Source organism: Felis catus, chromosome B3, assembly GCF_018350175.1.
Source record: "Felis catus isolate Fca126 chromosome B3, F.catus_Fca126_mat1.0, whole genome shotgun sequence".
NCBI classification, from domain to species: domain Eukaryota; kingdom Metazoa; phylum Chordata; class Mammalia; order Carnivora; family Felidae; genus Felis; species Felis catus.
Genome location: NC_058373.1, coordinates 65,619,515 through 65,645,843, shown reverse-complemented (window position 1 = coordinate 65,645,843; position 26,329 = coordinate 65,619,515). Strand labels below are relative to the sequence as shown.

The window sequence follows — 26,329 nt, the reverse complement described above, 5'->3', positions numbered from 1 at the left end:
CTATCAATCGAGGAAGGAAATTAACCAAAGAGTTAAGAATTACCTACAGAGAATATATGATGCAGTTAATTATTTATTTAAGTTTATTTATTTTTTTTGAGAGAGACAGAGGGAGTGCAAGTTGCGGGGGGACAGAAAGAGAGAGAGGGAGAGAAAGAGCATCCCAAGCAATCTCTGTGGTTAGTGTGCACAGCCCAGCAGGGCTCGAACTCAGGAAACCGTGAGATCAACAGCTGAGCAGAAATCACGAGTCAGCCACTTAACTGACTGAGCCACCCAGGCACCCCCACAGTTAATAATTTTAAATAGGCATGGTTAGACTTGTGCACAGACATGCAGCTGACCCTTTCTGGGGGTGTGACTATCCACACCTGCACTTTTCACTCCTGTTACGACTTTACCTGAACGTGGACTCCAGCTTCAGGCACTCCATCACTGAAGCCAAAACAGACCTTCTCACTGGGTGTACACAAATATTTTTCTAAGTGTAACACTGAGCAAGGAATCCAACAGTTGGGAGATGGGGGCTGAAGAGACTGGGGTGCCTCATTAAAAGAAGCTATGTTATGGGGCGCCTGGGTGGCGCGGTTGGTTAAACGTCCCATTTCAGCCAGGTCACGATCTCGCGGTCCATGAGTTCGAGCCCCGTGTCGGGCTCTGGGCTGATGGCTCAGAGCCTGGAGCCTGTTTCCGATTCTGTGTCTCCCTCTCTCTCTGCCCCTCCCCCGTTCATGCTCTGTCTCTCTCTGTTTCAAAAATAAATAAACGTTGAAAATTTAAAAAAAAAAAAAAGAAGAAGAAGCTATGTTATACAATCACAATATATCAAGATGTCCTAGGAGAAGGTCACACGAGCCCACGGTGGAAGTGTTCAAGGGCAGAGATGGCTAATTTACATCTAGCCCAGGAAGTAGACTAGAATCTACAATCCATAAAATTCTACATCAAATGATGATTGCACCTGCATCTGTGAAACATCTTTACACACAGGTCTTCAGGTAAAACTACCCAACTACTACATATTAGAGTTCTTCATCTCAAAAGTATCCACACTCCAAATAACACGAGGATTTTTCAGAAGTAGCTGGTCACCACAACTACCTTGTCAAATCACTCATCAGAGACTCATTTCAATACATGCAATTAACATTTTTAAAAATCCCAAAGTAACCAAATCATTTCTCTGAAAGAAACGATACAAGGAGGCAGCAACTCTGGGCCTTGTGGGAGATGGCTGGAGAAACTCAGATTTATAGTCACCAAACCAGTTTTTCTGAAACCCTTTTCAAAAGTGTAGCATTTCCTCTTAACTTTTGAAACCTGGATCTCTCACTATAAATAAAATAGCAGCCATAAAACATCTTAAAAGAGCTTTGGAAAAATTTTAAAACCGCTTAAAAGAAGCAGGCAGGATATAAAAGGAATCAATACAATTTTGTATATTCAAAATAAGGCATTTTATTTCTCCAAGTGAACTGCTTAAGATCATAAAGGAAATTACAGCTGAGACTAGAACTTGTGGTCCCTGACACTCAGTGTCAGCAACCTGCTCAGACGCCTACGAAAAAAGCTTTTTACTCTGCCTCAACAGTAACAAGTTAAAATAAAAGTCACAAAGAATTTCCACAGGCCCATATGCCCCAGGTAAGTCAGTGTGACCTATGAGTCAGAACTGTGTGATCTCCAGCACACTTTGCATGTGGCCTTGACCTGACAATGTGGTCTTCCCTCCCACTGACACCCTTGGGATAATTCTGATGCCCACCCTACATAAGAATGTCAGGGACCTGGGCTACTGAGTGGCTCAATTGGTTAAGTGACCAACTCTTGGTATTGGCTCAGGTCCTGATCTCACAGTTCATGAGTTCGAGCCCCACATCTCTTAGCACAGAGCCTGCTTGGGATTCTCTCTCTCCCTCTCTCTCTGCCCCTTTCCCCCTCTCTAACAAAATAAATAAATAAACTTAAAAAAAAAAAAAGAAAGAATGGCAGGGACCTAAGTATCATTACAATGTGATATATTCTAACCTCTAATTTATCTTCTTAGAGAAGAAGTAGGATTGCTAAAGTAGGCCAGGAAAATTATTGGAGAATGTGTCCTTTCTTCAATGTCAAAAGTTGTAATAATGAGCAGCAGAAATCAACAAAGAGCTTTAGTTATAAAAATGTAAGACCACAGAAGGGAAGGTAGACACCAAGGATGGGGGTCAAAGAATCAGAAAGGGATACTTTTCACATGAAAGACTGAAACCTGCAACTTTAAGCTCTTCTTACTTTGTCTGTGATCTTGTCTTATGATTATGAAGACTTAATGGGTCAGTATTTAAAATCAAAATAAATACCCACGTTCTGGGGGTGCCTGGGTGGGTCAGCAGGTTAAGCATCCAACCCTTGGTTTTGGTTCAGGTCATGATCTCATGGTTCAGGGGAGCGAGCCCCACATCAGGCTCCATGCTGGCAGTTTGGAGCCTGTTTAGGATTCTCTCTCTCTCCCTCTCTCTCTGCCCCTCTCCCACTTGCACTGCCTCTCTCTCAAAATAAATAAATAAAATTAAAAATATATATACATGGGGGCACCTGGGTGGCTCAGTTGGTTAAGCGTCCGACTTTGGCTAAGGTCATGATCTCATGGTTTGTGGGTTCAAGCCCCACGTTGGGCTCTGTGCTGACAGCTCAGAACCTGGAGCCTAACTTGTTGGGATGAGCACTGGGTGTATTATGGAAACCAATCTGTCAATAAATTATATTAAAAAAAAAAAAGGAACCTGGAGCCTACTTCAGATTCTATATCTCCCTCTTTCTGCCTCTCCCCCACTCATGCTCTCTCTCTGCCTCTCAAAAATAAATAAAAAACGTCAAGAAAATTGAAAAAAAAAATTTAAAAATACCCATGTTCTGTAACTACCTGGAAGAAATTCCAATCAGATCCTTCACAAATTCCAAGTTTATCCTGGTAAAAACAACTATATGGTATGAAAGCTACATATAAGGGCCCTTGAAGAAACCACCCAAATATATCTTCTTCCGTTTAATTCTTTCATGCACCATACTGATTATCTACTAAACATTAGGTTTTTAATATAACTGATCTAATCATATGTTTATTGAAATATATGAGAAATTTGGGAACCAGTGATTTTTGTACCTTCATCATCATCCTAGTCATTAAGATAATGGCTTAGAAAAACTTTGATCACTAGACTCTTGAAATAATATCAGAAAAGGGGTGTAGGGTTGCGTGAGGCCTTCAGGAAATGCGGTAAGATGCCAATTCTATATAATATCAATAATTTTCCAAGATTATACATGGCATTAGAAATCTGCCACCAAATCAGAATTTACAGGGTAGATTTCTAGAAATGAGCTTTATCTCCAATCCTATTCTCCAATACTATTATGCCCTATATACACAAAACAACTTCAGGGAAATGTCTGGGTATATGACAGAAAATATCAAAACGCACCTGAAATTTTCAGAATGGCATAAAACACCTCCGGCCCTAATTTCTGGGCTGATGACAGGTATCTGATACAACTGATACCTCTTTTTATAGACAGGGTGTGGCCAAGTGATTAAGTACCTGGTTTTGGGGTCAGAGAGACTGGAGTTAGAATCTTGGCCTGCATACTTTCTAGATATTCAAAGAAAGGAGAGTTACTTAGTTTCTCTAAACCTGAACTGAAAAGCCTACACAAGATAATGAGTATTAAATTATACTAAATACCCCTAGCACAGTATCTGGCATAAAGTAGTTGTCAAACACTAGCTGTGATAATGATGATGATTCTGTTACTGCTGCCACATTTGGATATATGTATCATAGGTACTCTGCCTTGATCTAGTTGTTTTTGTTGTTTTGTTTTTTGTTTTTGTCCAAAAATAGTAATACTCAAATAGAAGAACTGAGTCTCAGGCTATAATAAAGATTTCGTATTACTAAACAAAGCTGGCATCTGGAAAGATAACGATCAGATCCCAGACAGCCCTCTTTAAAATCCCTAACCAAGAAATTAGCTTATGCATCACACTGGGTTTTCTCTTCCCTAATAACATATGCCACATTATAAAGAGGCCACAAAAAATGAACTACTGTAAAGAGAAGAAACATCTTCAGCCAATGAGGGCTGAGTTGCAAGAGTGGAGTTAAAACTCTTGCTTGACTCAAAGAGTTCTTTTTTTAAAAATCTTTATTTCTTTTTGAGAGAGAGTATGAGGGGCAGAGAGAGATGGGGACAGAGAGCCCCATGTGGGGCTCGAACTCACAAACCAGGAGACCATGAGATCATGACCTGATCTGAAGTTGGATGCTTAACCAACTGAGCCACCCAGGTACCCCTTGACTCAGAGAGTTCTTAGACTAGAACCAGTCAAGGTATGAAACAAAACAATCTGTTGCTATCCAATATAGGAAAAACTTGATCAAAGGGACTCCAGGGTGAGTTAGTGATTTCTGAAGAGAGTATTTAGTTTATAAAAAAGCAAAAAGTAAAGATATTAAGGCCCAGTGAGGCCTTGTTATGGCATCTCAACCAAAATAAAGTATTTTTTCTAAAGTTAAGAAATCAAAAGAGAAAAAAAAAATGCTTCATCTGTATCTCCATATAGTGTATCAAAATAAATTGAAAAGTAGGAAATTAAAGATGACTACGCATACAGCCACTTATTCTCAGGGCTGCAAACAAAAACTGCCACTACAGAGGTATTATATTTAGCAGGAAATGCAGATAAGAAATCTCTGTGTAATTATGTGAAAATAGTACATAAATTTGTAATAGTGTAAATATCCACAATAGCAACCAAATAAGATTTCTATCATGTATAAAAGTTTAGAGAAAAAGAGACATTATGAGTCCTATTGGGGATCCTTATACTAACTGACACAATAAAATACATTTACAAAGGCAAGGTGAATTGAGAAATTAAAACACATTAGGTCACTTTCATACTGGTCCAGAAAATGAAATAAAGACTTTTATTTTTATTAGTTAAAATAATTGAGTAATTAGTTGACTCTCAACTTAATGTTAACTGGTTAGATGCCATCAGCACTGTCCCAGAACTCGAGCAGAAGAGGATACAGGAAATTACTTACGCGTGGAAAATTTTTATTGGATTGGAGTATCAAAGGCTATTGTCTTTAAGAAATCCTGAAACTCTATAGGTTTTAAGAAAGTCAGGATTAACTTCTTTTTAAACCACAAACCCAATCCAGAGTAAAAATCAACAAACAAGTACAACATTTCTAAAGAGGGAATAAATTATCTATTGTCTTCTATCATTTCTTAGGCAACTAATTCCCATTGAAACGTTGAATGCAAAGATAACTACATATTTACAACGTACTTTGTAGGTCTTTACAAAAGCATAAAAGGCTACAATGAACCTAAGATATGTTCCTAGGATACTACATGATTTTGAAATGATGTTTAATATTCTCATTCCTGTGGTCACTCATGACCCAATACTGCTCAGAAGTTTTCGAGACTGGGTGGACTATAGATCAGAACTACTCACATGGTCCCAATTCAAAGCACACCCTTTCAGAGCTGTGTAATATAAGTTCCGGAAGCCCCCGGGCAGGCTGCAGTTGAAGCACTTTATCGAGTGCTTTACAGGCAATCACATGTGAGGTCATAGCATTTGGGCATGTGGCTTCATGCTCTTGACACTACTATAGGCACTGAAATACATCTCCGGAGATTTGTCGGGAATATCCCTGGAAGTCAAGAACTAAAGAGAGTGTCAAGAAATCCTTTAGAGAAAAAATATTGCCAAAGAGAAAGGCAAGCTCTGGTTGGTTCTCTTTTATTCTGTGGTGGGCAGAAAATACTTTGCTCAGATACTGAGGATACCTTCAAGTAATTCGGGAGCTCTGAAGAATGTGAACAATACATGTGGCTGACACTATGATTTGAATATTACAGAAGTACCTCTCCGAGAGTGTGGTTTTATTTTACTGCTTCCATATTTTCAAGCCAGATAAAAACAAGATGCTAGGCCCATTTACAGCTGAGACAAAATCACTCTTAATTTTTTAAGCCCATCTAGTAAGCACGTCTAGGAGGTAGCACGGGTAATTAAGTGGTGCTGGTGAGGAAATTAAAAAGGAAATTGAAATGAACAGCTTTGAGAAAGCCTTTTTATGCACACAAAAGTAGCTTTTGAAAACCCACAATATGAAATATTCACCAACTTCCCAATTTTTTGATCCAGTTGAATATCTTACTAAAGGAATTGGTAGATTTTCTTTGGGTGGCACAATTCTCATGATCCCCCACGCCAATGGGTGTCTGATGCAAAGAGCAAAAGGTAAAATACAAACAAGCATTATTTATTTAGATATGAAGTTGGCGATTATGGAATAAGAGTTTGGGCAACTCTTAGAAGAAAAGGAGTCTCATTACTTTATGGTTCAGCACCTCTTGTATTCTTTGCCATTTCTAAGTACATGGAGAAGAGGACAGAGCCTTTAGAATGTGCCGATTTCATTTCTGACGTCTCCCCTTTGTACTCAAAGAGGGACCCTGTAGATCTGACCAGCATACATGAAAAGAAAAAAAAAAGATGGAAAAAAATCACATTTTCAAAGCATAAATCACTGATTTAGAATCTTTAACATGTGGCACATGAGCGCTCAGGTTCCCGTTTAAGTTGAAGAAATAAAAATAAAATGTTGTAATAAAAGAAATAATAGAAGGGTGGTAGCCTTTTGATTAGAGATGACATGGGGGTTTAATGACTTTCTCAGGACAGTCAGTTGCCTTCATTAAATTTTACACCATTTACGAACCGAGTGCCTCTTTATGCAAAACACACTTTGCAGGTAAAGAACACGGAAAAAAATTAAATGGCCTTGTCTTAGTTCTTTTGCTTCCTTTAGCTATGGTGATAGGCAAGTCACTGAAACTCTCCCAGGCCAAGCCTCCTCTCCAGAAAATGGGGATAGACCTGAGAAATTCTGGGACAATCAAGTGAAAGATTATGCAAAAACGTACCAACACACAGAAATGTAACAGCAAACGTAAGGTACCACTTTGCAGATGTAATTTGGATTCTGAATGACGTTATTTAAAAATTAGGGGCGCCTGGGTGGCGCAGTCGGTTAAGCGTCGGACTTCAGCCAGGTCACGATCTCACGGTCCGTGAGTTCGAGCCCCGCATCAGGCTCTGGGCTGATGGCTCAGAGCCTGGAGCCTGTTTCCGATTCTGTGTCTCCCTCTCTCTCTGCCCCTCCCCCGTTCATGCTCTGTCTCTCTCTGCCCCAAAAATAAATAAACGTTGAAAAAAAAATTTTTTTAATTAATAGACAGAGCATGTTAGAGCTGGAAAAGGCCCAGGAGCCGCCTAACATCCTCATCACACAGAGATGTGAGGTAAGTCTGTGAGAGCTCAAATAGATGATAATGTTATCAGCAACTAACATCGAATAGATAGTTATTACATGCCAGGCATACACGATCACCTCATGCATTCCACCAAACTGCCTTACGAGGTAAGGATTTGGGCTCCCGGTAAGTTAAGACTGGAAACTTGCTCAGGCTCCTTCCTCCTTTCTGGGTTCTGAACCTGTAACTTTGGGACCTCACCACTGCGCTCTCAAGGAGCTAATTGCAAGAGCCACGTTCAGCTTCTAGGAGGCTGAGCTCACCCCGTTCTGGCCGTCAGGTAGATAATGAAAACTTGAAAGTGCAAAAAAAGGAGAGTGGGACAGCATGGGACTTAGCACCAAGGGTTGGTCCACAAGAATCTGAGAATTTGGGCCTCATGCTTCTCCTAGATTTGTATCCCCTTTTCCTGAGGCTTCTTTGCTTATAAATCCTGTCTCTGTATGTTTGTGTGAAAGGACAAGGACCAGGGGAAAATAGAGAAGCCAGTATCTTAAGCAATTATTCTCAGATTTTAGAAATCATATTGTACCGTATCCTGAAATAAGAATTTACAGAAAGTGATACAGACTTAAAGTTATGGAACCAAAACTAATAAGAGAGCCAGTGATCATATTATTATTATTATTATTATTATTCCCATTTGGCCTACCACCTACAGCTTCCAATACATTATCTAATTTAATTTTCACAGTGTTTCTATGTAGGTATGTCAATTCTCATTTTGTAAATGAGGAAATTAGGCTTAGAGAAATTAATACGTCACCCAAGGTCACACCATGTGTGGGAGGCAGGATTCAGACTAAGGTCTAATCTCACGTTCTAATGAACAAAGTGACAAACTTTTGAATTCTGAGTTCTAATTTCTCCATAAAGCACAGGGACATTTCCCTTAAACTTGGAGGCACTGGCATGATCTCCAGTCATAACCTTGTACCCGCTTTCTTGTACCTTTGACTACTCAATTCTAATGAACGCATCACAGATTTGGTGACTGACACCTTGACCAATTCAACAATTTTGGGTGCCGATATGCCCAATGAGGGAGTAAACCTGAAGTCAGCGCTAACAACATCTACTACGTTGCTATGTATTATTAGCTATTAACCCAATGGCAACAACGATTTATTCAACCAGTGTATTTATCACAAAGTATGTACACAGCACTTTGCCAGTAGGAGGGCGATACTGAGAGCTGATCTAAGGAGCTAGCAGTAGGTAAGTGACCCTCTGTAACGTAATCAAGGCTGAATTCTCAACCCTTGTTTTCCTCACCGTGCTCGGAAGGTACTATAAAAACTCAGCAAATATTATCAGGTGGCCTGACTCAAAAGAAGCCAGTAAGTTTAAGCAAATAAAACGTGCATGCAAATGAAAAAGTTAGAACATCACAGTTTCGGAGATTGCTATCTCCAGAGTGATGTTGTATGGGGCAAGAAGATGTTCGTGAACTCAGAGCTTTCACTATTCACCCACAAAGCAGCAGGTTTCAAGGGGTCCCTGACAACATTCCACAGGAAGCTTCCCTGATATTTCTGTCTTAAATGTCCAACATATGGAGCAATACGGCAATGTGTAAGAATACCCAAAGTCTGACACGTTACTTTCCAGTGTATTTTTATTTCAGCCAGGGTTCAATTTTTTTCCCCTTTTTTTTTGCCAGCTGAAAGCAACCCATGCTGTATACTGGCAGAAAAATAAGCAGCTAGAATTCCATTTAGAGTAAGAAACATGGAGAAAAAATGCCATTAAGTGGCTGATAACTATGTGGGGACACATAGCTCATGTGCGTAGAAGCATCAGGACCTGGGCGGATAAAGAACAGTAAACCTGTACTTCTACTCTCAGGTTTGTAAGTTGACTAATGATATTAAAGATCATCGGCTCTCCAAATATGTCCATGTTCCCATCTATAAAATAAAGAGGACATCCTTTAGAGATGCTGCAATTTTCGGAGCTAATTGCTATAACAAGTTCAAAATCTCATAGAAAAACTCCTTTACAAACTAGACAAAAAATCATGCTTTTTCACACCATACTACAAAAAGTGTTAGTGATATTACTAACTTCTTCTTGATCGTTTCAAAGGTGGAGAGCCAAGGTGTGCCTCACCTAATTCTCTCTCCTGTAGCCCCCAAAGGGGGTGACACACTCACGTGGGTAACCTTGCCACAATGCTCAGGAGTAGAACGTAGTAACGCAAAAGGCTTTCCTCTCATTTGATGACCAAAAAGGACGGAAATTCTAGATCTCCAGAATGCCCCTGCCCATGAATGTCTAACAGCGTCCTCCAACAATAAGGATGAGTTATGGAAAACTCTATTGCTGGTAGATGTAACACCTGCCTAGTGGCAACCAGTTCTAAGACTTTGCTAAACTAGAAATCCCAGAACAGGAAGATGCAGGCAGGTAGGCGTTTTGCAGCTCTGATTCCCAGAAATTTCCCAATGGACAGTGTATTCAGTCCATAGCTCACCATCTGAAGCAAGGAGGGCCCAAGCCATCCACTCCCAAATGAGGAAAGATGGCTTTCTCTCCTCCTCTCCTCCCCCCTCCATGGATTTATCATCCAGCCTCCAACTCAGTGGCCACTTTAAAAAAGAAAAAAAAAGTTTACTCTTGAGGAAGCAAAGTATGCCATATGCTAATTAGCAAGCTAAGTATTAATACAGTTCATAACAGGATTCTGTTGGGATCCCCATTTATAAATTTTTGAGGGTGTAACCAAAAGCGCTTGTGTTGAATCACTCAAAAGATATTTACTGGCACATTGTTTGACTAATACAATGCAGGGTGACTACAAAGACAGCTGGGTTAACAGAACATTCTGTACAGGGAGAGCTGAACCCCATGATACTTCTGACCATAGAGGAAATTGCCTTTTATATGACTGGAAATTGATCCTGAGCCCATGTTGATCTACCTCTTAAATACAAGATCTAGGAAGACTCCCTAGGATATTACGCCCTATGTGAAAGCACTTCAATGGGAGAAGGAGTTGAGGACTGTTTTCCACTGTGTGTTCCAAGTAAGATTGGTCTCCAGAGATGGTGCACAGAAGGGTTTCAGTGGGTAAGGGAGGCTGAGCAGCTCTGTGTTCTACGCCTTGTGGACTTAAAATGCACATTAGCAAATCAGAGAATCTGAAAATTCCTATACTAGAGGAAACCCTGCTCTACTCCAGCTTTCAATCTATTTAACCACAAAGTCCTTTTTTTTTTTTTTTAAGTAATCTCTATTTAAATATCATCGGAGTTGTTTCTCCAAATATTGAAGAAGATAGAGACAATCCTGTTAATATTTATGGCAATGCTATCAAAATTTACAAAAATATGTCCTTGTATACATTTTCAGAATAACGTTACATATAGGAAACCTTGTGAATAACAATAATTTAAGTGCTTAAATTACTTTTAGAGAGAAGGTCAAAGTTTTTTTTTTTTTTAAAGCTATTTGAAATTTGCTTCTCCATTCAAAGATTATCCACTCTTTCAAACAGACAGTATTTCAGGCAAGTATATGGGTCTGCTATTTTGACCGTGGAAGACATAGGAGAATTCGTCATTGGCATTCAAAAGGAAGGCGATTATGTCACTACCCCCATTCAAAAATCTTCAATGGGTCCCTATTACCTACCAGATCAAGCACAAACTCCCCAGCAGGCTATTCAATGTCCTTCACAATATGGACCCAATCCTCCTTTCAAATAATAATAATAATAATAATAATAATAATAATAATAATAATAATAACAATTATTGAAGGCCTCCTATGTTATCATAGCACAATGGGGCAGCGGGGGCTGAAAGGGAAGATGCCTAAGACATGGAAACTGTCCTCAGCAATCTTACAGTCAAAGAGGGTAAGAAATAAGTCACACAACCAATTACTATTACACAGACAAAACCTGCTTGTCAGAAGAGAGACTCAGAAAAATGTGCAATGGGACTGCAGAAGAAAGAAATTACTTCCAACTAGATGAAACTGGGGCTGGTAGGAGGCTTAGGGCAAGTAACTCCTCTTCCAGCTTTATACCCTTAACTTCTACTTCCTAGATACAAATGCAGGATTTCATTTTTAGGTTCTTCATTACAATGGCAATAGTACAGGGTGAGTTCTCAGCTTTTACTTAATTATTTGTTTATTATCGGAGAAAAAAATAGCTACTTTAAAAGCAACCTCTAATTAAAAAATATTTATAGTGTTTTCTTTACTATGAACCAAGCATAAAATTACTGTCATTTTATATAAATCATATCATTTCATCTCTACCCCACCAAAATCTGTTAGATATTATTTATTATTCCCGTTTCACAGATAACAAAGTGTAAAATTAGAGACTCACCCATGACTGGTGACAGATCTGAGGATTTAAAGGCAGGCAGGCAATGCCAAAGGCCACATCTTTAACCACGGTGCCGTCCTGCCTGTAAGTACCTTGTGCCCCCCCCCCCCCAAGAATCATTATTCACCCAACATGCATCACATATTTCTTCAACAACTTTACATGTGCAAATGCAATATTCTTCCTCCTTTTCTCCACTGGCTGATCGATGTCCAGGCTTTGAAACTCACACCAGGGAAAAAGAAAACTATCTAGATTATGGAGCCTCCACCACAGGAGAGACCCGCATATTACTTTGCACTTCACCCTACATGTCATTTCCCCATCTATCCTCTCCACCCTACATGTCATTTCCCCATCTATCCTCTCCCCTCCGTCTCCACTGCCACCATCTTACTTCAGCCCTTGTCTGTCTTCCCAACTAAGAACCCTTATTCCACATGTAGTCTTGTTTCCCTCAAAGGTATTCTCTTATTCTAAAAGAGCTTTTTGGAAAACATAAATCTCACCAGCAACTCTTTTTTTCTTCAATTAATGGTTCCCTACATCCCAGAGCTAGGCTACCCTGGGGCGTGTATTAAATATTCAGAGTCCCAGGGCCTCCCACGGAGATTCTAAATTCTGTGCATCTGAGGGGTGCCTGGGAATCTGTATTTCCAGGCCCCTTCGGAGCTACTTATCACCAGGCAAGTTTGGTAAACAGTGCTCCACAGGATTAAGTATAAGCTTCTTAGCGTGGTAAACAAGGATCTTCACTCACAGCCCCCACTGGCCTCTCCAGCCACCTCTTCACCATGCATTCTCTCACACAAACAGCAATGTCAGTCTGGCTGTTGCTCGGAAATACCACGTTGCTTCACACTTCAGGGATTTTCAACTGGCTACTCCATCTGTTCCCCATAACCTCCCTATCTTGTTCACCTGAAACACCCACCGAAGGCCATCAAAACCTTTTAAAACCTCCCCCAATCCTGTGAAGCCTTCCACACGGATTTCCAACAGAATTAATTACTCCCTCATCTGAAATAACTTAATACCTTACAACTTATATGTTATATGCCAGATTAGTAGCACACATACATATCTGTTTACGTTTCTGAGTTACTAACAAGCAGAAAGAGAAGAGGGACTGCATCTTACTTGCTTTCTATCTCCAGCATCTAGGACAGTGCCTGGCACTAATTATGTGGTCAATAAATGCTGAAAGAAGGGGATCTTTGGGGGGGGGGGCGGTGTCCCACCATTAGTTACCAACCTAGACTTTTAAAAATTCAATGTTCATTTAGTCCCAACAACCACCCTGTGAGTTAGTTATTACTCCCACTTTACAGGTGACGAAAGTAACACTGAGAAAGACTGCTGCTTAGAAGCAGCAGGGCAGAGATGAGTCTTCAAAACTACCTGCTTCCAGAGCTTACATTCTCTCTACAACATGTGCTGTCTCCACGTCAACGAGCCTTGCTCCATCCGTGCCCCCAAACTGAGTATCTTCCTTGCATGAGAGTTATTTGTATACTTGATGTGGTGTCTCCTGGGAGATGGTCAATTATTGAAGGCAGGGAGCCTTATAATTTTCATATTTTTACATCCACAGTGCCTTGCTCACTGAAGAGCTTTGGCTAGTGAATTTCAGCAGCATACATTTATTTAGAAGAGGTCTTGAGAGAGGGAGAGCTTCCTGCCCCCAGACAGGTGTGTGTACCTACACGTAGCCCCAGTGCAAGCACTCTGTCATAAAAGGACACCAACGAGGTAGATTTGACAGGCTTGCAATAATCTATGATTTATCAACTTTTCTTCATCATTCCCATTTAGTACATAGAAATTTTGGAGGTTTTATTTTAGCGGATGGCATTTGTTATAAATGTTAGTTGGAAGAAGAAATATGAAATTTTACACTCCTAGTCTACTTTTGTAGAATCTTCAAACTTAAAAAAAAAAAAAATGAACGCTGGGTTCTGAGGCAACAGGAACATCTCTAACGGGTAGCGAGGGTTAGGGTTTTGGTTAAGTAAATATTCTGACTAAAAGATAATCAGCTACATCTTCTCTAAATTATCAGTCTAAACATCATTAAGACCCAGTAAAGTATACGTAACACTAAAATTCTCCTGAAAATTATTTGCACTTTTTGGAATGATTTGGCATGTTTCAGGAGAGGGTAGAGTCTCAGCCATTGTATTGATTATCATTTATTGTTCTACTTGTGAAGTACAGAAGTTCCAACAGAGTGCTTCTAGGTGATTAGATAATGGAAAAGTTGCTCTGTGTACAAAATACACCTCATTCTTTGCTGAGGGAACAGTCATCTGATATTAATATACCACCTTAGGTGTCCTATGCCTGAATTGTAACATTCTACCACCCTCGGAAAATAAATTGTAAAGACTAGTTGTTTTCTTGATGAGCTGAGAAGAATATAAGCTCTCCTGGTAAACAAAAGCAGGAAAAAAAAAACCCTATTATCTCACTACATATTATGGCTAGCCTGTAAAATCAAAGAAGTAAAAATACTCATGGTACACCCCGATTACAAACAATCAAACAAACAAAACTTTGCAGCCTCTCTCTCTGTTTAAAGATAAAATGCACAAGTGAAAAATAAGACCCATGAATGTAAACATTAGATTCCTGGAGCTTGAAGCTAGCATTGCATAATGTATAAAATTGTCAGTTCACTATGTTGTACACCTGCAACTAATGTAACATTGTATGTCAACGATACTTCAATAAAAAAATAATATAAAATGAAAGATCATCTAATTCAGTCCTATTTTACAGATGAGCAAAAGTCCAAAAACATTAAGAGACTCATCCAAGGCCACAGAGCTAATTACTGTTAGCCTAGGACAGGGGGACAGGGGAATAAAGGAACTAACAATCACTGTTCCAGCCAATGTTATATGCTTAACACATGGAATCCCACTTAATATAATCTCCAGAAAGACCATGAAGCTCAATAGTTTTCAACCCACTTTGCAGATGGAGAAACTGAATCTAGCAGATATTGAGTAAAACTGGAACCTGAGCCCATGTCTCTCTGCCTCCTAAGTCTGTGCCCTTTTTAGTATAACCCTGACCTTACAGTACAGGCTTCTTGACTCACAATCCAAGATTCTAGACAGAACATCAGGCAGATGAAAAAACGCTCACTACAAGGTTTTGGTTGCATCATCCAAATAATTATACTTGCTCAAAAGCAAACTATGAACAAACTGGACGACATATGTAGAAAATCAACAAAAGCATGTGAGGCCTAAAATTCAAGAATTACTTCCAGACTCTTTACCTGTGTGTGAAGACCAATGACTTCCCCCAAGGTCAATCTCATCCTAAACAAGGAGTACAAGCAAAATGGACCCTGAGTTAATCATGGGAAACTATTGACCACATTAAGCAACTTCCCTTATTAGGTTTGCCATTACATTAAAAGATACATCTACATACTTACTTTTGTAAAGATAAATAACATAATGAAAGGAAACCCCATCTCCAAATTCTGACTCTATGTGCATAATTTAAGACAGCATTAAGAACAAATAAGACAAGTCCTATTTTAGGTACTATCTTAAAATACTACTTAGAATAAGAATCGAAAATTTAAGAGCCTACCTATAACCAAAAGAATTCTAAGTTTGAGTTCAGGGTACATGGACTTATTTAAGGCAGTGTTGTATACAACAAAGTTTCAGTAAAAGGAAACAATTTCTATTATCTCTTAAGGATTTAATAGCATTTGATCAAATGTATCAATATTTCAAAATAGCTCATTTATGTTCAGGTGTACATCACAGAGTCAATAAGAACAAGGTTTCAATTAACCCGTCCGTCTTAAAACAAAACACAACAAAACAAAACAGGGGCGCCTGGGTGGCTCAATCGATTGGGCATCTGACCTCAGCTCAGGTCATGATCTCGCAGTATGTGAGTTCGAGCCCTGTGTCAGGCTCTGTGCTGACAGCTTGGAGGCTGGAGCCTGCTTCGGATTCTGTGTCTCCCTCTCTCTCTGCCCCTCCCCTGCTTGTGCTCTGTCTCTCTCTGTCTCACAAATGAATAAATGTAAAAAAAAAAAAAAAAAAAAAAATTAAAAACAAAACAAAATCTGAGGATTTGTTTACTGATTCAAAAGTGGACCTAATATTGCTAGACAGTTGAATAAATGATAATCCCTGCAGTGGAAAAGCGGACAGAGAGACCAGGAACCAGATAATTATAACACAAATGTGAAAAATGCTATGATAGAAGTAGAAAGTGCCATTGGGGTGCAGAGAAGGGAACACAGGCCTATCCCTGGGCAAATCAGGAAGGCTTCATGGAGAAGTTGATATGAGAATTGGGTTTTCATCAGTAAGAATCCCCCAGGCAGAAGACAGACAGGGACACACTTTCTCTACATTTCCCTCCATCATTTCCCTCTTCAAGACCTGGCTTCTCAGCCCGCTGAGGGATCTTAATGCTGTATAGCAAGAGCTACTAAAATGGCTCACTTTCATTTTAATGAGGAACTAGATTTCAGTGAAGTCTCATAGTTGTTTTCTTGTTTGTCATTAGAAAGGGAGTGAATAGTTCAAAACTACTGAGGGATAAATTTGGTAGATGAAAATGGTTTATATTATTGTCTGCTGTGACATCAAAATATTTTTAAAGGCCAAATTAAAAACAAATGTCAACATAGGAAGATGAATTCTCCCACTAATCCTGCCTCCCCCTTCTCCCCGCCCCTAAAAAAACAATAAGAATTTCAAGACACTCTCTGAAGGTAGAAACAAGGAAGAAAGAAGAAGGGGGGGTGGTGGGAAATAACATGGCATCATTATAGACTATTCTTCTGAAGCAAAGTAAAGACAATGAAGGGAAAAATAGAACACATGTATTACAACATATAGCACCATAAGGCTGTGTTTGATGCTCTGGAGGGCTTCAACAAGTACTGTTCAGCCAAAAATCAATTGAAAAATCAGCATGATAACAGAGCATGAGTTGCCCTATAATAGCCTTAAGACCCCCAAGGCTATACAAGTCCCTTTCATCTGCCATACTGCACTGACTCTAGGGGAACTTCACATCCCCTCCCTGAGTACGATGCCCGACTGTATTTCTAACCCAGTGTTTTACCCTCCCTTAGAAAGGGGAGCTGACAAGGACCAATGATGTTTTAAAGTGGTTTTTAAGAATTTTTTTTTCTTTTTGCCTTATTCTTTATTTTTTCTTGATATTTGCACTCAAATGCAACCTCCAATATTAGTCGCAGGACTATCTCCACAATATTAAATGGTCAGGCATAATCTCTGAATAACCTCATAATAATAGTGTTCTCTAAATGCCTTAGCTAACAGACGTCAAACTGGCCCTTAATAAAATCAATAATATGCAAATGTGGCATGTAAGCAATTCACAGCATTGTTATAAATATACATATACAGTTCATTCCAAGATTTCATCTCAATATTTCTTCAATCACTTCCTCACAATGTCTGGTTTGTTCAATTTATATTTCTATTTGGCATTTGGTGCAAACCCCCAAAGATAAGATACATCTGTCCCTTAGTCACAGATCTTGGCATTTTTACCTTAACTCAGTCGTGAAATGATTGGTTGAATATTACCTTGCTGATTAGCAGGATTTCCTCACAATAAAACATTTTATTTCCAAACTTTTGAACGTGACATGAGATGTACCAACTCAGCAGTGACATATCAAAGCTTAAGGAGGACATATAAACACCCTGATCTGTGCGAGGGAAGGAAAAGCTAATTGGAAGTCAGCTTCCCTGTGATTATCAGCTTGTTTATGGGGAGGGAGGACTCCTCTGAATGGCCCTGTAAATTCATCCCTGATTATGGCGTTAAAACCAGAGTTCATTTCCACAAGCTCCCCCAAATCCCCCACCCAATCCATTTTGTTTAGTTACAAAGGGTTGTGCACTACTTTCAGAGAATGACAGTTTTTCATGCTGATTTTCTCCAGTTTCAAGAAAAATTAATCAGCTGCACAAGCCAGTTGTCAGATTTCACTTCCCTCATGGCAGAAAGCACACATAGTCATTGTCTGCTATAAGAATAAATTTTAGTAATTTTTTCCCCATGTCAATATGAATATTAGACTGACCCAATTAATATGAAATGCTTCTTTGCTGCTGGAACAGACAGTGCTACAGAAAGAGCCATTTGCACAACCTGTTCATGATTATGGGCCATAAGGACACAAAGATGGCACACACATTTGTGGACCATCTGAATTCTTATACGGAAAGGGGAGGGGGAGGGGGGAGCGGCATGACGTTAGCGTGACTGTCGTGGGTCATGTTTTTTAATCCGTAGTATCGGACATGTAACACAGCAACAAGAGCTGATCATTTTGTTTAATCACCTTCTGGATCTTTGCCAGATGGTCTCTATTGAGAGCGCTGCAAACAGAGAGAGATGAACTGCATCTAACACGCCACCAGAGCTTTCCCGTAAATGTCTGAGAACTGATTCCAACAAGAATTTAGTCTCAGAGCAGAAAGGGATACATTTAAAAACTATGTGCATTAACTATACTTTTCCCCATAGAATCCTCACTTGGCATGAATAATTTACCCACTCTTATGCTAATGGGATCATGAAAGTATCCCTGTGTCTTTAGTGCAGCTATTCTCAGCTTTCAGTAATTACCCCACCCAGTGAAAATAACATGGCTTCTGCATTGAACGGCAGACTAGTACCTGACAATTAGAAAGATCATGGCTGACAGTGGAAGGGTCCAAAACTGGACAGAGAAACCCTTGTGGCCCAAGGAAGAGTGTAGACATAAAGTCTACAAGGCTGGCCATGGGGGAGGCATGCGGGGGGGGGGGGGGGGGGGGAGGGGAGGGGGCGGGGATGGGGAGGAAGGGTGAGAAGAAACATTTTCCATTGTCAAGCTTTGCGTTCTCTGACTTATTATCAAGATTTTACTTAAATAAAAATGTGTTTCTCTTTATATCACTAAGTGTAAAAGGCATTCGTGACAAGTTTTGAAGAAAAAAAGAAACTATCCAAGAAGAAGAGCTAGAGTTATCTTTAAAGCACATCTGCATTAAGTATTTATTTGATCAGAATTGTTTAAAATCTAAATAGTGAAAAATCCTCTGCATTTTGCTTTTCAGAGGGAAAAAGGATTGTCCAAAAAAAAAAAAAAAAAAAGGAGAAGAAGAAGAAGAAGGGGAAGAAGAAGAAGAAAGAAAGAAAGAGAGAAAGAGAGAAAGAAAGAAAGAAAACTCATTTTCGACCTCTGTCCACAAAACTCCATGTTAGGTAGTTCACTGTGTAAAAATTATCAGGCTAAAACATCTGGGAAAGAAAGCTATGAAACAGCAGGGAACGTGGCTGGTTTATTGTTTATCTTTTGTTTATGAGGCAGTATTCAAGTTTAATTACTACTCTAAATTAAACTCTAACTGGCATCAGGAGACATCCCTTTACATGACTAAGTTAAAAAAAAAATCTAGAAATCCCAACTCTGGGTTTTTCAAGTAAGTTGATACATATAGGAAGAAATTACTCAAAATTAACAGCAATTATAGAAAGCTTTTAAGCATTTATGGGCACTATTACATGCTCCTAGAGCATTTATTTATTAGAAGAATTTCATTTCATTTCTATGGGGGGGGGAAACAATAAAAATGCAACATAAATGTTCCATATACAATAGTTTTTTCTGTGGGAATGTTCAATTATCAATTATATTCTCAGAGAATTTTTTGATACAATTAGGAAGACAGGAAGGAAAAGAAATGTCATATATGTAGCATAACAGTGAGTGACCAGTTTTGGATGAACTTAGCTCTAGGAAAAATAAAAGTTAAAAGCAACTAGAAAAAGATTATGCCAGATGGCATCTGTCATATTGTATTTAGGGTTATTTTAAAGAAATTGCCGCCACTATGAAAACATTCCATTGACGGAGTTTTCCTAGACTGAATAAGAAATCCCAGTAGAACATATTCAGGATCCACTGTAGGTTGGTTTGAGGTTTTGCTCCTTCCTTTAAATGTATAACTGGAATATTTGGGTGGGGAAGAAATCTATTTCATAAGTGTAGTACGCATTACAAACTCAAAAGTGTAATTAATACTATTTTAGAAGCTTGCTTACCTATAAACACATCCAATATAAAGGGGGTATTTTTTAGGTTTCGACACCATGATTGGTAAAGAACTGCATAATAAATAAACAAATACCTAGCTATGAAATAATAGTCTTATTGCCTGGATCATAGTTGGAGACATCAATGGGAAGGGTTTGATAGGTGGCAGGCAGAGTCGAGGGGAATTATGCTGGCTTGCACAGCCCTGTGTCCTGAAAGATTAAAGAAATATAGATGCTAGTATGCTAATGTATTTAGGTTAAACTGGGTCTGGCAACAGTATGGTTAACGTGCGTGTGGTGTGCAGTGTGAGCTCAGCAGTTACTGGGCCAACTGCCTCGGTATTTCTGGGAATCCTGCCTATTCACAGTGCAGGGATTGTTCAATTGCTGCAAAATGTACAAAATGAATTTTACAAAAATGAATTGTAAGGAAGGCCCCATTACAACGATTTTACAGCAAAGATGTCAACATCAATTTTTCTTTCATGCATAGCTAATGATTAAAACAGCATATTCCATTTGCCTAAGACAATTTATTTCATATTGGCACATCAAAATATTGAAATACAAAGTTATCTTTACTCTACCCTTTTTATTCATTGCTGCTGAACCCATACCATTGTTCAAACCAGGACAAATAAAACAAACTTGGCACGAAATACTTAAAACAAAGGCTCATCAATATTCTCCAATTTGTCAACATCTCAATTACAGCACTGGAAAAAATGTAAATTTCATGTGCTCTAAACACTGAGGGGTCTATTCTCTTGCCAATTCACATGCGTAACTCCCATCAGCGTTAATGGGAGTTACACAAACCCATCAATAATAATAATACTTTGTACATATATTGTGCCTTTCATCTAAGGCTCTCAAAGTGCTCTATGAACAAGGAGGCTGCTTCCTAGTCTTTACTCTGGCGAAATACACAATGAAATACAAAGCAGCTTTTGACTCAGCAGGTACAGAATTAGGGACCCCAAGCCTTATTATCAAGCCCCATTTTACTGATGGGAAGCCAGACACAAAGAGGGCCAGTTACTTCCGCAGAGTCCCCAGTCTGTACCCTAATTCTACCCCTGAAAAACCAGATTTCTTTCTTCATTCTAATGTGACTAACAAGACAAACTCCCTCCCTTTGGCTGCTTTTAGCAAAAGAAATCAGAGTGAATGAAAATCTGGTTCATATTTATATAGTTTACTGCTAGGCATGTGCTGTTTGAAAGATATAGTAAAGTCGGGTTTTATATTTTACCAAGTTTGTTTCTTACAATATTTTTAAAATTTGATTTTTTTCCCCCATTTGGTTTGTGGCACAAACACTAGAGAGTAAAAGATGACCTGTGTAGCTCTTTCACTATCAAGTCATAAAATGAGGTATTTTTAGGTTCCAAAGCAAAGATGTGTATGAATCATTTTAGTAAAAATATTCACGAAAAATAGAAAGCAACATAAATGCATGTATTGTTTTATAGCATATGGCTATTAAAGTTTAATTTAAAATGTGTATGAAAACATTGTATTTAGTACAATTCATCCCTATTTTTCCTGTTTATCATAATTTGTTTTGAAACTGAGTCGTTTTACAGTTTTCCATATGCCTGTTGTGCTAATAAATTCTGAATAAGCAAGAAAACTCTTTTCTAACCTACAAACTTGGTTTCCAATGGAACATTATAATATATTTAATGCTAAGAACATAAATTTCTCTTCTAGCTTTTCCATTATACATCAACCCTAAGATTTAACCTAGGATAAGCATATGTGATTTCAGTCAATATCTCTGTTGACTTTGCCCTGAAGCAGATAATTAATCTTTCCCACAGAAAGCTACTATGGACAATTCAGTGGGCCAAATTTCACAGCACCTTAAATACATGTTTGAAAGACTCATATGGGCATGAGTATGACAAAATGCATCCGAGCCTGGCCTTCAACATGCGGTCTGCCGTAACAAACAGTGTACCCTTAAACATGTGTTTGGGAACCACTGATGTGGTAAGCCAGGTAGGAAATTCTCCACGTCAAAGCGTTCCCTGTGTCATAGGAATCGTAAGTTGTTTTGTCCCTCACACTTTAATACAGTAAAATGACTGGCTTCCTAGTTCTCGTACACATAAGCTACCATGTCCATTCTTTAATCCCACAGAGATATGATAAAAGGAACAAAATCCTACAGGGATCAAATCCTTCAGCATGGGATAAGTGGGTGCAGCTACCCACAACATAGAGGTTTGTGTGTATCGCTTTTACTCAGTGTGTCAGTCTCAGAACTCTTCCCTTTTCTGACCAAAAACAACAACAAAACAAACTAACCGAAATGATAAAACTCCATGCCTTGCTTGCTGCTGCAACTGTTCCCAGCTCCAAACCCCAGGGTCTTCTCTCTCCCCCTCCCCTTCTCTCTGGTCCTTTCCTGCTATCTCCCTTGCCATAACTCAACCAACCCAACAGAACCAGTCAGTTTTAAATTTCAGTTGGGACCTTCGTGACCTGTTAATGAATCTACAGAGAGGAGAAAAACTCACAGTGTTGAGTTATGCCTGGTGTTGCTAGCTGACTTGGAGTCAGAAATGCTTGAAGCGTTAACGTAATTGCAAGAATGTGAAAAATGAAGCGCTGGGCTCCTGAGCAAAGTGAAAGGTCAAAGCGAGCCTCACACACAACAAGTCTTTGGAAGATAGCCTCATTAGACCATTAAGTCTGCTTCTCTTTCCCCCCTCTTCTGCACAATGTTTAGGGCGTTTTGTTTTTATTAATAGATACATTTCACCCTTTGTGTGATAGCAGTTTGGGGTGGTGGGGAAAGGTGGGAGTCATTCAAAGCTTTCCAGCTTTAACCCTGCCGAGAAGTCCATCACCAGGATATGGAACCACAGTTAAGGCATCGCACTGCAGATCCACAGAATTTATGTTCGTGCCATCTCCAAAATGCCTTCCGGTTTGGTTTTCTTAGGTGCAATCTAACTGGTCTCATAAAGACAGTATATAAGCCTAAATAAATACAATTCGCAAGTTCTTCCGCAATTTACCATCTCGTAGTGTTCATTTCTGTATCAGTTTCAAATTTGTTAAACCTAGATTCTAATTTGGACCTAGTCACAGTTAATGGCATCCTAGGAGAAACGATGTTTCTACACTCTTCTAGAATACTAGTCATCCAAAATCTGTGGCCAGAAACCTGGAGGAGTGAAGGCACTCACCCTACATCAACCACCCTCTTTTAAATGGCATATAAGACTACAGCTCAAGCTGTTAAACTGTCCTCCACCTGGAAGACTGTCTAATGCTTAAATATTGTGGCCATAAACACAGTCATAATAGAGATGAAATAGACCTAGGAGATCAGACACTATCTAACGTAAAATATTAAAAAGTAAAATCTATACACTTTCCTGGCCCACATTCAATAACGCATCTTCCTTTCAATTATCATTTTTGCTACAGAACACTCATCCCTACCAATGTATAATTGCTCTCTGTGCAGTAGGTGAGTTTTCCATGGTAAAATTTATTCTAGAGTACACTAGGCTTCCTTGTCATCTGCAGTTGATGCCCCCCTTGTCCTGCGATTATTCTAATCTTTAGGATTTCTGACAAAAGTCACCATGTCAGCTGAATGAAAATGGGGACAAATAGGCTAAGAATTTCAAAATCCATCTTCCCAAGATAAACTTCCATATAGAAGCCACATCGTTCTCTGAGAGCTCATGAGCACAGATTTGGGCATTTTATGTACTTTAGAGGCATCACTGCTTGATTACAGAGAACTCCTAATGGTGATATGACAAACAAAATAACCTGGTCATTCTATTTACTCAGTAACAAAATAAGCCAGGTCATTCTATTTACTCACACACCGAAGTTAAAGTGTAGATAACCAAATCCGCAAAAGAATTGGCAGAACTACTCAATTGTTTTTGTAATGTCTACTTAAAGATGAGACAGTTCACTTCGATTTTTTTTAAAGTAATGTAAGTTGAGAGGAAATACTAATATAGCAGCTCTCTAACCTGCCACTCTCCTATCTTACAGGGAGGTAGTAGTGATATCATAAAATACTGAAGCTAGTTCAGTTATGTCTACTTTGCACAAGGGAAATGCTTGACCTTTTTTACCTTGCTCACTGCTGTTGTCTCCACTCTGGGAAGCGTGGCCCCCACTGGAGGGCCCCGGGGTGCCTGCTGAGTGGGTGGACGTTGCATCGTCGTGATCTCGCCAAGATGCAGGATTCTGATGTCAGGATGCCAAGAAATGTTCCCACAGTTACCATTTCAGCCATACATGAGGAACCAATAGGAAAGGTGCAGAGAAAGACAAAAATGTGTACATATTAGTATTTGTGGACCTAGGCATACACAGACCCCACACTATAGTATGTTGTCTTTTCAGCGATGGGTACCAAAAAGAAGAAAAGATGCTCTAGCATCTTGATGAGGTGATGGTTACATCTGTGTCTACATGTGTTTAAACTAATGGAAACAGACACATAAAAGGGGTGCGTTTTATGATACGCAAATTATACCTCGATAAAGTTAATTTTTAAAGTTAGGGAAAAAAAGCTTTTTAAAAATTTAGAAGTCATTTTTACTCTTGCTGCCTTAATTGGGACACACTCTTCCAAGAAAGAGGCCCAATACTCTTGGATACTAAATTCCAGAACATCTACAAAACTCACGACTCCCTTAAAAACAAAAACAAAAACAAAAACAAAAACAAAAACAAAAAACCCCCACAGATCCAAGAACATAGGGGGCAGCTCTTTGCATCTTTCAGATGCATTGCCCTACACCAACCTGAATGAACTCTGAACATTATCAACTGATTACACAACCAACAGATACAGTGATACTAACGAACAGAATGAAACAACTATGAACTGCTAGCCGAGTGATAAACTGGACAGAACTTTCACGTGAGCTCCATGGAAGCTTAAAATTCACAGGGCAGTGCTTTTTTCCTGGAAGCATGACTTGTTTCAAAGGACATGCAAGGCACACTGAGAAATTATAGCTCATGCTACTTTGCCGAGTGTATTCTTCTCCTGTTCCTCCTCCCCTTTCCTGATCATTCCCAATCCCCTGCTGTTGCTTAAAGGAAAACAGGAATTCTAATGTACAGGAAGGACTTTATCAGCACCACATGAAGGCAGGCAAGAGATGGAATTTCCTCTGGCAGAAACGGAGAGGAGGAACAGCACATGAAACAGACCAGCCTTAAGGCCAGACTGTACACTTGTCACCTGCATGTGATGACTTCAACTAAGACCAAAGATCTCCTGGCAAGCAAATTCTTATGGGGGTGGGGGGCAGGGAGATTCTTTGGGGGCAAAATAAAACAAAAACATCAATCTCTCAAAGTGCACGGTTTCTTCTTACAAGAATTGGTAAATAAGGATTCAGACAGACCGACATGCCTATAGGCAACAAGCAAACACCTTGACCATCTGAAAACAATCTTGCCATGTTGTCATTATATATAGTTTATCCAGAGGAAAAGAAATTAGTCTATCACTTTCTTCTACATCAACTCTGTAATGTGTATATAGAATATAAAGTTGTACTAAAATAAAATCAAGAAGCCATGGGGAGACAAAATGGGGACTATTCTTATTTGGAACAACAACAAAAAACCATTCTCTTCCCCTCTACAGGTCTGCTATAAACTGAGTGCAAATTAATAGTTGGCATCTGTGAAAGATGACGAAATGACCCAAAGCTCTATAGATCAGTAATATCTGTATCAAAACAAGGCTACTGGCAATGCCATCAGGCAAGCAACTGATTCCAAGTGGAAACCCCAAGCAGAAATTTTGTGATTATAAATACAGCACAGGTTTAGATCTCTGAAGATATGTTTTAGAAAGTAGATTAGGGAACAAAGTTGAGTAGAAAGAACTGAAAATCAAGGTTCTGTGCTGCCTGTACTAAGACAAAGTCATGCCTGTGACTTCTCTTTTTATCAGAGTTAGAAACCACTTCAACAGTTTCCAGCTAAAGGCAAAGAGAATACAGGGGCTCTTCAAGCTTTTCAGCCTCTTCGAGTCAGCTGTTTGCTGGATGGTAATCAGATAAAGAGCTAGAAGAATTGCACAGGGGGTTGGGGGGGGAGGTTAGGAAACAATGGCGTGGCATTGGTTTAGTCCTACAACCACACTGGTGAGAGCCTTCTTTCAGAAATAACTGTAACACATTCACCTAGGCTAAACTTTTCAGTGTATACAGCAAGTGATGTTAATTTTATGCACTGCAGTCTTTTTATTAAGCAGGCTGCTAGAAAAGCTCCTCACCCCTCATGAAAATTGCAATAATTAGCCACTAACATCTCAACTATGTTTTAAGGTAAATGTCATCCGACAACGATTATATCATCATTCAAACGAAGCTGGAGCAAGTTGTTCTGTCTGGGCACTAGAGTGGTTTGAACTAACTGCTCAGAAGGACTTCCAGCAACTGAAAATACTGGTTTGTCCTTATCATTCAAACC

At 39.2% G+C, this 26,329-nt stretch overlaps 1 protein-coding gene across 8 annotated transcripts in view; it reads right to left on the bottom strand.

Moving 5' to 3' along the window:
• MEIS2 (Meis homeobox 2) overlaps positions 1-26,329 on the bottom strand; it is a 209,921-nt gene that overhangs the window by 169,843 nt on the left and 13,749 nt on the right. For all 8 annotated transcript variants that reach the window (XM_023255515.2, XM_023255517.2, XM_023255512.2 and 5 more), the window contains one exon: positions 23,962-24,076. In XM_023255515.2, the coding sequence (XP_023111283.1) occupies positions 23,962-24,076 (115 nt within the window). The remainder of the gene's footprint in view (positions 1-23,961; positions 24,077-26,329) is intronic.